The 13038-nt window shown below is 31.6% G+C and overlaps 1 protein-coding gene across 1 annotated transcript; it reads left to right on the top strand.

Annotated features, from left to right (window-relative positions):
• The first annotated feature begins 254 nt into the window (after nucleotides 1–254).
• Nucleotides 255–9545, top strand: LOC131171878 (uncharacterized). Its single transcript, XM_058132008.1, has 5 exons — nucleotides 255–430; nucleotides 1360–1444; nucleotides 4257–4367; nucleotides 8588–8689; nucleotides 9214–9545. The coding sequence occupies exons 1-5, from the start codon at nucleotides 327–329 to the stop codon at nucleotides 9256–9258; spliced, it is 447 nt and encodes a 148-aa protein (XP_057987991.1). The 5' UTR covers nucleotides 255–326; the 3' UTR covers nucleotides 9259–9545.
• The last annotated feature ends 3493 nt before the right edge of the window (nucleotides 9546–13038 follow it).

Raw genomic sequence — 13038 nt, 5'->3', positions numbered from 1 at the left:
AAAATTAAATAATTATTTTTATTAAAATATTAAAATTAAATAATAATTTTTTTCTTATTTTTTAAAAGATAAATTTATTTAAGAAAAATTATTTAATTTTTTAATGTCTCATAAAAAAAATAAAAATATTTAAAATAAATAAATAAACGTAGCCTTAGGAAAATTCATAAAAAATTGTTAGAAGATTGCTTTACCACCAAATCCAAAATAAAGAGATTATTGCCAACCAAATGACTTTTATGTCCAAATAAAAGAAGCATCTCACAACCACACATTTCAGATAGCAAAGGAAGCAAGAACTCACAATTGAGCAGAGAGCCGCGTAAATGGTGCCCGCATCTTCTCTGCTACCCATCAGTGGAAATCTCCTTCTCTCCTGTCAATACGCATCTCTTTCCCTTAATCTTCATCGCTCTGCGACTATCCTCAAGTAAGAACCAACTCTCAATCTCGCATACCATTTGTCCATTTACTCTTGTTCTTTCATATTTTTTTTTTTAGTTTTCTTGCTTATTTACTTGAATTTTCTTTATGTGTCTGCTTTGTTGCTGGGAAACTCTATCGCAAGAGGAAAAGACTTAATTAGGGGTACGCTTTTATTATTTGATTGATATAGCTGTTTTGCTTTGCTTATGTGGTCAGAAACGAAAATGGGTTGAATGAAGCGGTTATCTGTGCTAAAACAGAGTGTTTGAGTGTAGGGGAATAAAAAGTCAAGCTAGTTTTCTATTACTGGAACTTTATTGGGAATACCTGTCCCACATTGGGAATTTACAAAATGAAAGTGCAAAATATAAATGATTGAATTGCAAAATTAAATTGGTCAGTCAATTTTGATGTGTAAAGCAACATAATCAACTATATAGGCCCTTATTAAAATGGGATTTAATTCGAGTAACAAGTACTGCCAAGTTCAAGTAATGTGATTTACCACTCAAACCATGCCTAACTAGTTTTTCATATAATTTTGAAAATTTGATATGGTATAATAATAAATGATATATGCTATTTCTCCCTAAATGTATAAAATTATAGCTAATTCAAACTCATTAGAGTTTATTTGAGTTTTACTTGAATTTTTAGTAATAATTGAATTTGATTTTCATATCATATCAAGGATTCATGTGAACTTCAAGTACAAAAAAAAAATTAATAATAATAAATAAATAAACAAATAAAGGTTGAGCTAGGTTGAATCAAGTTTTGAGCCTCGAGTAGTTTTTCTTTTTTTTCTTTGTTTTTTTTTTTTTTTTGCAAGTTCAAGCAATATAGTGTATTGATTCAACTCCACTATCCCCCTAGTTGAATGGGTTGCTTTTGCTTTTTAGTGTGATGTTCTAAACCAATATTTTTTTTCAGGTGGGGATTCAACAGGGACAAAGACAGCAGCTCAGTTACCAGAAGAACCAAGAGCCAAGCTTTCAGAATCTTGGCAAATCCTAATGTATGCTCCAAACCAAGGCCTCTTCATTTGTAATGGCAGTATGTGTGGTTTGATTATAATCAAAGGTCTTTTTAGGTATGTGATTGATGATTTAGTCAACAAGTGCCTTGTGGCATTACACAATCTCAAAGTTTTGATATCTCTAATTTGATATGGCTAGAATTGCTTATGCTGATGCATAATATATTGATATAGTCATTTTTCCAAATATCTATAGGAAGAGACTGGACTATGTAGTTTACTTTCCTGGAAAATTGACCCTTTTTTCAGCTTTTTGCCTTAGCTCAGTTGTGGATTGTTGGTGTGACGTCTCTGTAATGGTCTTCAACAACATTGAATGACAGTGCAAATATAATTTATGCGTAAAATCTTGTTGAAGTGTAATTCTCAAAGATAACTTCTGCTTGATTTTTACCTTACTTTGAAGGTCAAATTTTTGGGAATCCATATAGCCGACCCCAAATTTTTGGGATAAAGGCTTAGTTGAGTTGAGTTGAGTTGGTTGTTGTTGGGGGCGGCCGGGGGGGGGGGGGGGGGGGGTTGGGTGTTGGGTGAGGAGATTTCAGTAGTCTTTTAGTTGAGGAAGCTTACACTTACTTTTTGAAATTTGAAGTCTTAACATACCATAAATACACGGATTGGCCTAAAGTTTGTACATGTTCGTAATGGAATTTGTGAAAGGAAAAGCACCATTTAGTGAGTTGGGGTTTCAATTTGTGAATAAGAACTATTTGAGAAGATTATAATTTTGTTTGATAGTGGATTTTATGAGGTGGGTAAGTGGCCAATCCACATTAAATTTCACATTCTTGTTAATGCGTTTTGCATTTTAACTAAAACATAATATGTAAAAGTACTACACATTAAAATCTTCCTGTTAACTCTGACCAGTGCAACCAAGAAAGAGCTGTTATTTGACTCTGATAGCTGCATGTCCTAGCAACCCTGACTTCATGATTTATATATAACTGAAATTCCATTGTCAGACAATTTTCTACGTGTCAAAATCTTCAGAAGAGGAACTCAAAAAGTATTCTTCATTGATATTTAGTAAAAGCACAGCCTGCTGTCTTTTATTATTCTTCAACAACCCTTTTTGCTGAATCCTATAGGACTTTCTACACCATTTCAGTAGTCATACCAATGATTATATTTTAAACCAATGTTATATCCCCCTCTAATACATGCATAAGGGCAAAAATCTATGCTCGTTGTCCATTTGAAAAGCATTCCTCTAAAGTCTAAATTCATTTTCAGCAAGGGCTTTATGCATAATTCCTGACTCCTGAGGGCATTATTTGTAGGTTCTAAGAGCTCTTCTTTTTGAGGGCTGTTTGTTGCTCTCCTTGTCTGAGTTACTATAGTGGAACTGGACTCGGGCATTATTTGTTGGTTCCAAGAGCTCTTCTGTTTGAGGGCTGTTTGTTGCTCTCCTTGTCTGAGTTTCTATAGCAGAACTGGACTCTTCTCAATCTATATTCTATTGGATAATTTGAGAAGTCTATTGTCACTGTGCAAGGAATGATAAAAGTTGCTATAATTTAGGTCAGAAGGCTAAAGAATCACCTGGTTTCCAGATTATAGCAATTTATGTCTTTCCGTTTGCTTGTTTCCATGATGAACATGTCTAGTTTTAATCAAGCACCATGACATGCATTTTGTGCATTGAAATACTGACCTTTGTTATTGGTGATTAATTGGCTTTTGTATACTACAGAGCCTAGAAAGTCAGTGTCTTTAAGAGACTAATAAATTCTTTCATGCTTTGGTAGGAAACTGGCATTTAACTGGTACTTCTCTCTCCACGTTTCCTCTTCTTTCCCTCTCCATTTATGGATAAGTGAGATCCAATTTAGATACCAACTTTTTAAAAAAATTCTTTGCCTCAATGTAGCAAAGCATATTTTTGCTTTCTCAGAAACTTCTAATGCAATATCATGTTTGGTGCGCGTCACTTTGGCAGCTATGTTGGTCAAATGATTGACTTAGATATTAGGTCTATCTTATGGGCATCAAAATTGAGAGATTGCATGTGAATGTGGCAATGAAAACTGTATGCATTTAATTCAAATTAGTGAATTGTTACATGCTATACTATGTTATTTGCATTCAATTGATGTTAATTGGACTTGGATATAAGTGTCTTATCTGGATACATGTCCAGACCTCAAACTTGCCTATTTACCTAAATTTCAGTCTTCCACACTATTTTAAGCATGAAAATGCTGTACGCATCCATGTCCAATATGGGTACTTCAGGGAAAAAGAGTGGAAGTAACTTTGGTTGAATCTTATAAAAATTCAGACATGCAACTTGCATGCCTACATTTTTGGGCATATTATTTGTTTCCTTTGTTACTTAGAGGATGTTTGATTGGTTTATAAGTTTGGCAAACCTAATTATAAGTAGAAATTCATAAATAGATTAACCAATTCAATTACTTTTAACCATCTTTTAACCAAATATTTAAACTACTTAAAAGTTATTTTTAAGTGATTTTACCATCTTATTTTTAATTTGACTTATAAGTTAAAAAATATTTTAAGTCAAAAATTAAAAGTAAGTAACCAAACAAAACACTCTCTTAATCCCCTTGTACTTTATGTGTTCAAAATTTTTTCTTTTTATTTTTTATATTTCCCATCCAACACTTTCTTTTAATAATGTCAATTAGTTATTTTCAATATACAGATTCATGATTTGTCAAATGCTTTCTTTAAAGTTAACAAGGTGGAAATTCTTATTGGTGATACAAATTCATAATTAACAAAATTGCCATTTCTTTTTTTATTTTTTTGGTGTATGATACAGGTGTCAGGTGAAGGAGATTCAAAAGATCAGGTAATCATGGTTGATCCTTTGGAAGCTAAGCGATTAGCTGCCATTCAGATGCGAGAGATAAAAGCTAAAGAGAAACTCAAGGTCAATGAGATTTCTTATCATTTTAAGATACTTAGTGTAAATGACTTGTCCTGCTTATGTGGTATCACTAGCTGTTGTTGATAACTAATTGTTGATTTTTTTCTTCTCAACATTGGAACTAATTAAAAAAACTCCCTGTAGTTTTTCAAAATTTTTCTCAGCATTCTTATATGGGGTGTGTTTGTTGTGGAGGTAGCAGGATGTGGGTGAAAAGGAGTGATATTTAAGGGAGTAATTTAAGGAGTAAATGATTGAGGTTAAAATTTTAAGGGTAACAATTAAGTGCGGTTGGTATGAAGTTAAAGTTCTAATAATAATAATAATAATAATAATAATAATAATAATAATAATAATAATAATAATAGATACGAGTTGAAAATGTGGATGCTCTATAGATGATTGCCAAGTGGTACCTACAAGACAGGAAAAGGTTACAACAAGGTGGATGGTTCCCCATTGATGAATCTTAGATGCACAAGTTAGTGACTTGTAGAGAGATGGAGTTAGTTCCATGACCTAAGAGAATTTAGTGTTTGATACTAGATTATGGATCTAGAAACCCACCCCCCTCCCCCCCCCCCCACCCTCCCCCCCCCTTGCCGGTTGGTTCTTGGTTCTTCCTATTTATACCAATTAGAAGCTATCTGATTAAGAATATGTGTAATAATGAGTTTTACAAATGGTTTAAGCTTTGAGCTGTCGAAAGAGATAGTATTTATGCCTGGAGTACCCCCTATAATAGCCAAGCCTGGCCACGGGCTTGTTATGGTTTGAAACCAACCTAAAACTAACAATTTCGGTTCATTGGGGTATGAACTTGGACCAATACCTAAGGTTCTTCCATGGTTTCGATGCGATTCGGTTTTAATCAATCCATTGGTTCAATTTTTTTTTAAAATTTTTTAAGTGAAAAAAATTCGATTTTGGCCTGGAATTGAACCGGCCAATTTTGGTCTAGTTCAGTCGCGGCTTAAGTGAACCATGGTTTTGACTGATTTCGATCTCGCATTAGACTAGTCAAGTTAACCAACAGATGGATGTTTTGTTGTAAGAGGGACTCCGTAGGAAAACCATGGATGCTTTATGCCATAGAGGTTAATGCCTTGTTAGGTTCTTATTCAAATAGTAGTCAAACTCAGGTTCTGTCATTGGTATCTTGCTAATTTAACCTCAAGCCTAGCAGCCTTTAATCGTATTGGGTTGGTCGGGTCATTAATCTTAAAAGCTCTAAAATTAGACATTCGGGCATTCATATAGGTCGGTGGGTAAGGGTAAGTGTTCATATGATAGTATCTTATGGGTTGACTTATTTTAGATCATATTATGTGTACCCCTCTAAGGTTCAATTTAAGAATCAAAACTTTAGAGGGACCATGATTGAATTTCTCGTGGGAGAACTCAATGGGAGTTCTTTGGTGTCAAGACAAATGGTTTATGATGTAGAGAAGATTTTGCTGAGTAGACTAGGGCTTAAAACAAACCATTATTGTTGTAGGTCGGACCACGTGAGGCCGGTTGCTAATTCTAAATTTCAGAATCTTTCTCACTGATTTCATTTATCTTTGAATCACCAATCCTTCTGTTAAGAAGGTGGAGGGGCCTCTTCATTAGTCCTTCCTATAAGACAGTTGGAATGATTAAACATGGGATGCACTTTCATTTGTTGAGATGCCTCGTAGAGTGTGCATGGCTTTTTCATGTCAAAGGAAGCTTCTTGAATTCCAATGGCAAATCTCTATCGTTGACCGATATGTATCTTTTCACTAATAACCATATCCATTGGATCTCAAGGCAGTTGATGTATGAGGATTTCTGCTCCCTTTTGTTTCCTTTTTTCATCACCATCTCTTGTGATTTGACAAGGGTTTTCTGCAAATGTTTTTGCTTTTGCAATATTGTTCCCTTATTTGAGACTTTTCTTCTCTTCTTAAAGGTACATTATTGTTTCCTTTTTCTCCTAAACTGGTTTAAGGTTTATATTTCTTTTCATTTTCCTTCATGTCACTCTCAAAATATTTATCTAAGTTTTTCTATAAGGTACATATTGACAACCCATGCGAAATAGTCGCTAGGTATTCCCTTTCCCCTAATAGTTCCGCCAAATCTTCCACTAATAAGAGTTGGAAGTAGATGTTCATTCTTCCACTTACACTTTAGAAAGAAGTGACAAAAATGATCTTGTACTTTTCGTAAAGGACTTGGCTTACACCAACTCCTTTTCATGCTAACGTTTTTATGCTTATTGTTGTTGTCCTCTTACTATTTCTCCTATCGCAATCTCCATTTTCTCAGTGTTTGAAAATCTATGCCTTCGTTGTCATGTGAGACCATTGGTTCGTGTCTTTAGCTTTTCATATGAAAAGATTAGGGAATTTTATAACTTTAGCTGTTGAGAGCATAGGAGACTTGTGGGTTGCCTAATTCCACAAAGCATTGGAATTTTATTTTATTTTTTTTATTTTTTTATTATTTTATTTTTAAAGGGTTTGATTGTTTTCTAAGGATCAAAACATTTATTGGGGTTTTGGTTTTGACTCCCACTAACGTAAATGTGGTGCCATTGTTAACCATTGGCGAATTGTCAGATGTGGTTTTCTTTATATGTGCTGGAATTGGGTACAACACATGATCTATCAAAGGGTCATTCCCTTGTTGAGAGTAGTATAAAAATCATTAAAAGGTTTTTATTGATTTGTTTTTCTTTTTCTTTTCATGCTAACGTGGTGTTTTCTATTTCTTGTTTGATGTGGTGCTAGACCAACAGAACCATTATTAAAATTTGGGATTTCTATTGAAGAGGCCATTGTTGTAGCCCATGGGCAACTTGGGCTAATCAAGGGGCTTGCCCTGATGTAGGAGTCCCAAAGGATTAATTTTCAAGGCTTAGTAAGGAGTTATGTAGGTAATTTGACCGGATCCCTTATGAAGGAATTGAATTTGGCTACCGTTCCTGCTATTGGAGGAGTCGATCCCTCTATTATAGAGGGTCAGGGTGTTAGTCCCAATGTGGAATATCAGGCTACTAGATCATCACATCTTTTGATGGTCACTTCTATAGCTGGCCCAAATGTTGTTCAGCCTAGTGTTAATATTCCACATTGGTTTGGGATAGGGGTAATGTACCCCTCATAAGGTTTTGGATACTTCTCCCCCTTTGAGTTAACTTTTGAGAGTGAATTAAACCTAGCCTCTTTTTTGAAGATGGCATCAGAGTCTCTCCGATTAATGTTTGGGCCTTCCATATGTTTCATGCTCTAAGTTTTGATCCTGAGCGTAAGGGGTTTTTTAATATCTCACATTGATTTGGGATAAGGGTAATATGCTCCTTATAAGACCTTAGGTACTCTTTCTCCCTTAAGTTAGCTTTTGGAAGTGAGTTAAGTCTAATCTATTTTGTTAAGACCTAGAGGTGCCCAAAAGAGGATCTGACATCTTGTTTGAGGTCTCAAGAGAAGAAAAAGGAAGGAGGAGAGGGAGGTGTGGGGGGTGTGTTTGGTTGGTGGTGTGGTGGGTGGTTTGTAAGTGGAGAAGAGGGGGGAGGAGGCATTGGAGGCTCCTCTACGGCACCAACCTTGTCAGGACGGAAGAGAGGAAGCCCAGCCTGCCCTGCTTCTCCTGTCCTTGTTCAAGAGACATTAGTGAGCATGTCACCTCCTGCTCCAGCCATGGCATCTATTGAGGATCTGTCTCACCAACGTGAAGAGAGGACTGTTTCAGTTGGTTGCATCAGCAATTGGATGAGGTCAAGTCAAACTGGGAGGAGAATTTGAAAAAGAAAAATGACGAGTGGGTTGAATTGGCCGAGTGCCAAGAGATGATAATAAATGAGGTTGGAGGTTTCATTAAACTTTGCTGGGAATGGTGCCATGGGAGCCATTGATCTGTCCTGTTGATCCCAGCCCCCCAAAACACAGACGCGCACACACCTCAACTGAAGGAGAAGAAGCGAAACTAAATGAGATAGTAAACATGGGTAGAAGATGGTATAGACCTGGAATAACTGGTCCATAATACATAGATGATATTTTTATCCCCAAGCAGGGTTCAACTGCAGATAATTGTCCAAGTACCTGATGTTTCTTCTGTTTGTTTTTCCCTCCTGCCAAAGAAGTACTGTTATTGTAATTTAATTTTGAAATGCTTAGGTCAACTTTTAATGTAAATCAACAACAATGCTGACTCCAAAAATTTGTCGCTAACAATGTTTTATTTTACATTAGAGACGACATCAAATTGAGGCAATTAATGGTGCATGGGCAATGATTGGTCTCACGGCAGGCTTGGTAATTGAAGGTGGCACTGGGAAAAGTATACTGGATCAGGTACAGTTAATCATTCCTTTAGCATTTACTTAATAGGGCATGCTTACATGAGATTCTAACGCACAAACACACAAACACTTTTGTTAAATGTTTAGGGAAAATTACTGTTTAATCCATGCATTTTAATGAAACTAATTACTTAGTCCTATTTTAAAAAATGCACTATTTACTCTCTATTTTTTAGTTCGTGAAATGTTTAGTCCCTTGCGTTATTTTAAAGCAATTTTTTTTCAACTCAACTATTCAATCTCTGTAATTTGAATAATACAACTATTTAATCCCTGTAATTTTAAATCCATCAACTATTTAGTCTTTGTCTAGGACTATTCTCTCAACTTTGACTAACTTGACTAACAAAAGAGTTGATGGGAGGGACTAAAGCAGTTCATAGACTAAATATAGGCGAACTAAGTAGTGTATTTTTCAAAGTAGGACTAAATAGTTAGCTTCATTAAATGCAAGGACTAACTAGTAATGTTTCCAAATCTTTATTTACACATGTGACTAATTGATTTTTCTCTCAGTTGGCTGGATATTGGTCTGCCATTTTCCATTTCTTTTTTGGATAGACCGAGTCTAACTATGGAGGAAAAATTGTGGAGTAGCAGATTCTTTCATTGAAATATTCTTTCAAAATTAACCTTGTAATAATGCTTTTGGCTAATTTCTTTGTAACCCATCTACTCAGCATTTTAAATTGACCTGTTCATAATGTTATATGACCACCTATATCTTCAGCTTGTTCATTGAGATCTTTACATTGTTTGCGAGCATTTTCTTATAGAAACTGGCAGGTGTAAAGCATCTTTGTATTTCTTTCTGGGCATTGGAGAAAAGATTCTCTTTATTCTTTCTATGATTGGTTTTGGAATGAATTCATTTTATATAGTAACATTTGAAACATGTCTTATTTCATAGTTGCTCATATAATATTAGGCCTTCTATACTTGGTTACAGTTTTTTTTTTTTTTTTCATTTAATTCTGATTAAAACTTGAACTTGAGAGAATTCAGTTTATATGATGACATTTGGAACATGTCTTATTTGATAGTTGCTCATAATATTAGGCCTTCTATACTTGAATACAGTCTTTTTATTCATTTAGATCAGATTGAAAGTTAAACTTGAGACTTCACATTCCTAATAGACTCCAGTGCTACTGGCTAGGACTTATAATTCCTGTATTTGATTTATACAAGGAATGCCATTTTCTGTAACTAGCAATAAACACTGTTGTTTGTTTTTTTTAATTTATTTATCATTTTTTTTTGGTAAATTTGAAATTCTGAAAAAGGGTGCCAAGATCAACAAATAAAAGTCAATTTTCTTTTCTTTTTCCAAACAACAAATTATAATATTTCAACAGAATTTTCAGCTCAATTATATTTTACCATTTTTCACTCAAATTATTATGGCAATAAAAGGCTTTATTAACGAAAGTGGAAAATAATATATTTATTAATGGCCTTTAGTTTAATGGTATTAGACTTGCTTTTAGATTGTTTCAGTTTTAGTTGAAATCAATAATAATAATAATAATAATAATAATAATAATAATAAAGTTCGAAGGCTATATATATATATATAACATAGTTTTTGTATATGATATTTAAAAAGATAAGATAATTTCCCATGTACTATTTTTAACTTTAGAAAGTATATATATTATTCTAGAAAAAATATTCTATAATTTTAAATGTTAGAAAATGCATGAAATTTGTTAATATAAAATATTTTTCTTTACTTGAAATGAGTCATAAAGAAAAATGAACTTTTGCTCTAAAATAGAAATCCAAATCATTTAACAAAAACTATTTTTTTATAAAAAAGAAAGGTGGTTCATTAATCGAAAATAGGATACAAAAAGTGAAATATAATCTAATATATTATATCTTTGGATGAACTATAATTTTGTTTTTAGGTTTTACAGAACTTATAATTTAGTCTTTATATATTTAAAATTAAGCAATTTAATTCTCAAAATTTAATAAAACTTATAATTTCGTTCATGATGTTAGAATTTTGTTAAGTTAATTTTGTTAAACTACATTAATTTTAGTAAAAATAGTCAACATATCCTTATCATTAATTTTAATTTGAAAATAAATTAGTCTTTAAGGTTTTATTATTTTAATAATTTAATTTTTTAAATTTTATTTTATTAATAATTTAATTCTTATATTTTTAAAATGATTGAAAAATTTTTAATTTAAATTATTAAAATATGAATTAATTATTTTAAGGTCTTTAAAAATTTTAGTTAATTACAAAATTATTCATATATTTTAAAAATTAATCCTTAAATATTATAACTATTTACAAAAAAGCCTTTATAATTTTGTAAATTTTTATTTATGTCATTATTATATATATATATATATATATATATATATATATATATATATATATATAACTTGAAAAACTAAATTATTTTTAGATTGAAAATAGAGTTAAAAGCATTTGGGTAACGATAACTTAATTAAAATTTTAATGACAAGAAATAACTGGCAGGTTTATCAAATTTCAGGGACATAAGTTGTAAGTCTTATCAAATCTCAAAAACTAAATCATAGTTTAACCTATATTTTTCATAAAAGAAATTAAATATTTATATTAAAAAAATAATATAAAGAATTTAAAAAATTGATAATTAACAGACTATGTGCTTGACTTTTTAACTCCATAATCTTTCACAAGTCTCATAAGAGAATCTCCAAATTTAGACTTCTTACTAAAAGAATGATTTGCTCCCTTTAGAGCACTCTTATCCAAAACAAAGTAAAATAACTCATCAAAAAAAACACATAAAAACTCCTCAACAAGGAGGATTAACTTTATCAAAGGAGAGAAGCACAACAAAATTCTACTAAAAAGATAGCACACACACTTAATATCTATTGATAGGACAGATTTATTAGTAGAAAAAAATAAAAAACAAAAAAGAAAGGAGAAAATATACTAGAATATACATTATGTTGTTAAATTAATAATTAGTTTTTTATATAAATTATTTTATTTTTCCCTAAATATTTGGAGACACATGATTATAGAAAATATAATAAAACCTTATGATCATTCCCATTTTTTTTTATTATGAAGCAAATGATAATTTCAAAATTGTTTTGAAAAGGTAAAATAAAAGATTTTATTGAAAATGAAGAACAATATAAAACAGAGATACTAGTCCTCATACTATTAAATATCTTATAAAATACATTCAATATAAACCTTAAAAATTAAATATATGAACATGGAAAGATGCAAGTATTATATATATGGAGAAATTTTGGAAATTTGGCGCCCTTGCCCCTATGTGAGTCTGTCACTGTGATTATTATTTGTACAAAAAATAAGATAAAAGATAATTTAATGATTTTAATCGAGTTGACAAAGTATAATATGACAAAGTATAAAACTTGTACTTGGTCAAACAGTAGGAAATTTGCTCCACTCAGTGGTAAGCCATTATATGACATTTTATTTAAAAGTCTTTTTATGAGTGAATCAGAGGACATTTAAATTTAAATCACTTGCTAAAAAAAGGATATGCACCTCTTACTATAATCCTCTATATCCAATATTTATTCCAAAACGGACATAAATCTACAAGTAATTAAGGAGATTACACAAAACAAAATTTACAACAAGGAGAGACACTTTTATATAGAGTCAAAACATCAACACAACCCCTCTAAGGGAAACCAAACACTCCAAATCTACCAGCAAAGGTATATCAGAGGAACTAATTCTCAAAATCCTATCAAACAGACATAAAACTAAGAGTTATTTGAAGAAAATATAAAATTAAAAATTAAAAAAAAAGAGAGAGAGAGAGAAAAGAGCTATTAGCTAGAAATTCACCAGTAACTACTTAAGAGAGAAAATAAGGAGAAGAAAGGAAGTAGGAGAAGAGGTAAGTTATGATTTTTTTTTTTTTTAATTGGAAGAAATATAAGAAAAGAAAGTGAATTTTTATTTTTTTTTTAAAAAAAAAAGGCAAGAAGGGTGAATGGAGCATAGGAATAAGAATAATACTGTTGATATGGGTAAAAAATGAATTTTTGCAAGTGAATTTGAATAAATACATTTGATTAAGAGAAACTTTTATATTCAGACACTTAATTGATATTAAAAAGTTCCAATACTGAATTATGAATTTTTTTTAATATATAAAACCACTAATGTCATTATCCCTTATTAATAATTAACCATATCAAAAATCCAACAAGCTATTTTATTGATAAATTTAAAATTATAAATATGGATATTATAATTCAAACTCCACTAGTGACAAAACAAAATGATTATTAAAATTGTTTAACATTTATAATTAGAATATAGTATATTCT

This window comes from Hevea brasiliensis, chromosome 13, assembly GCF_030052815.1.
Source record: "Hevea brasiliensis isolate MT/VB/25A 57/8 chromosome 13, ASM3005281v1, whole genome shotgun sequence".
Classification (NCBI taxonomy): domain Eukaryota; kingdom Viridiplantae; phylum Streptophyta; class Magnoliopsida; order Malpighiales; family Euphorbiaceae; genus Hevea; species Hevea brasiliensis.
This window is presented reverse-complemented; position numbering and strand designations above follow the sequence as displayed.

Excerpts from the sequence above, each read along its gene's own strand:
- LOC131171878 (XM_058132008.1), top strand. The coding sequence starts at position 327 with ATGGTGCCCGCATCTTCTCTGCTACCCATCAGTGGAAATCTCCTTCTC. Across the intron at positions 431-1,359 it reads CGCTCTGCGACTATCCTCAA|GTGGGGATTCAACAGGGACA; the intron begins GTAAGAACCAAC and ends ATTTTTTTTCAG. Across the intron at positions 1,445-4,256 it reads GAATCTTGGCAAATCCTAAT|GTGTCAGGTGAAGGAGATTC; the intron begins GTATGCTCCAAA and ends TGTATGATACAG.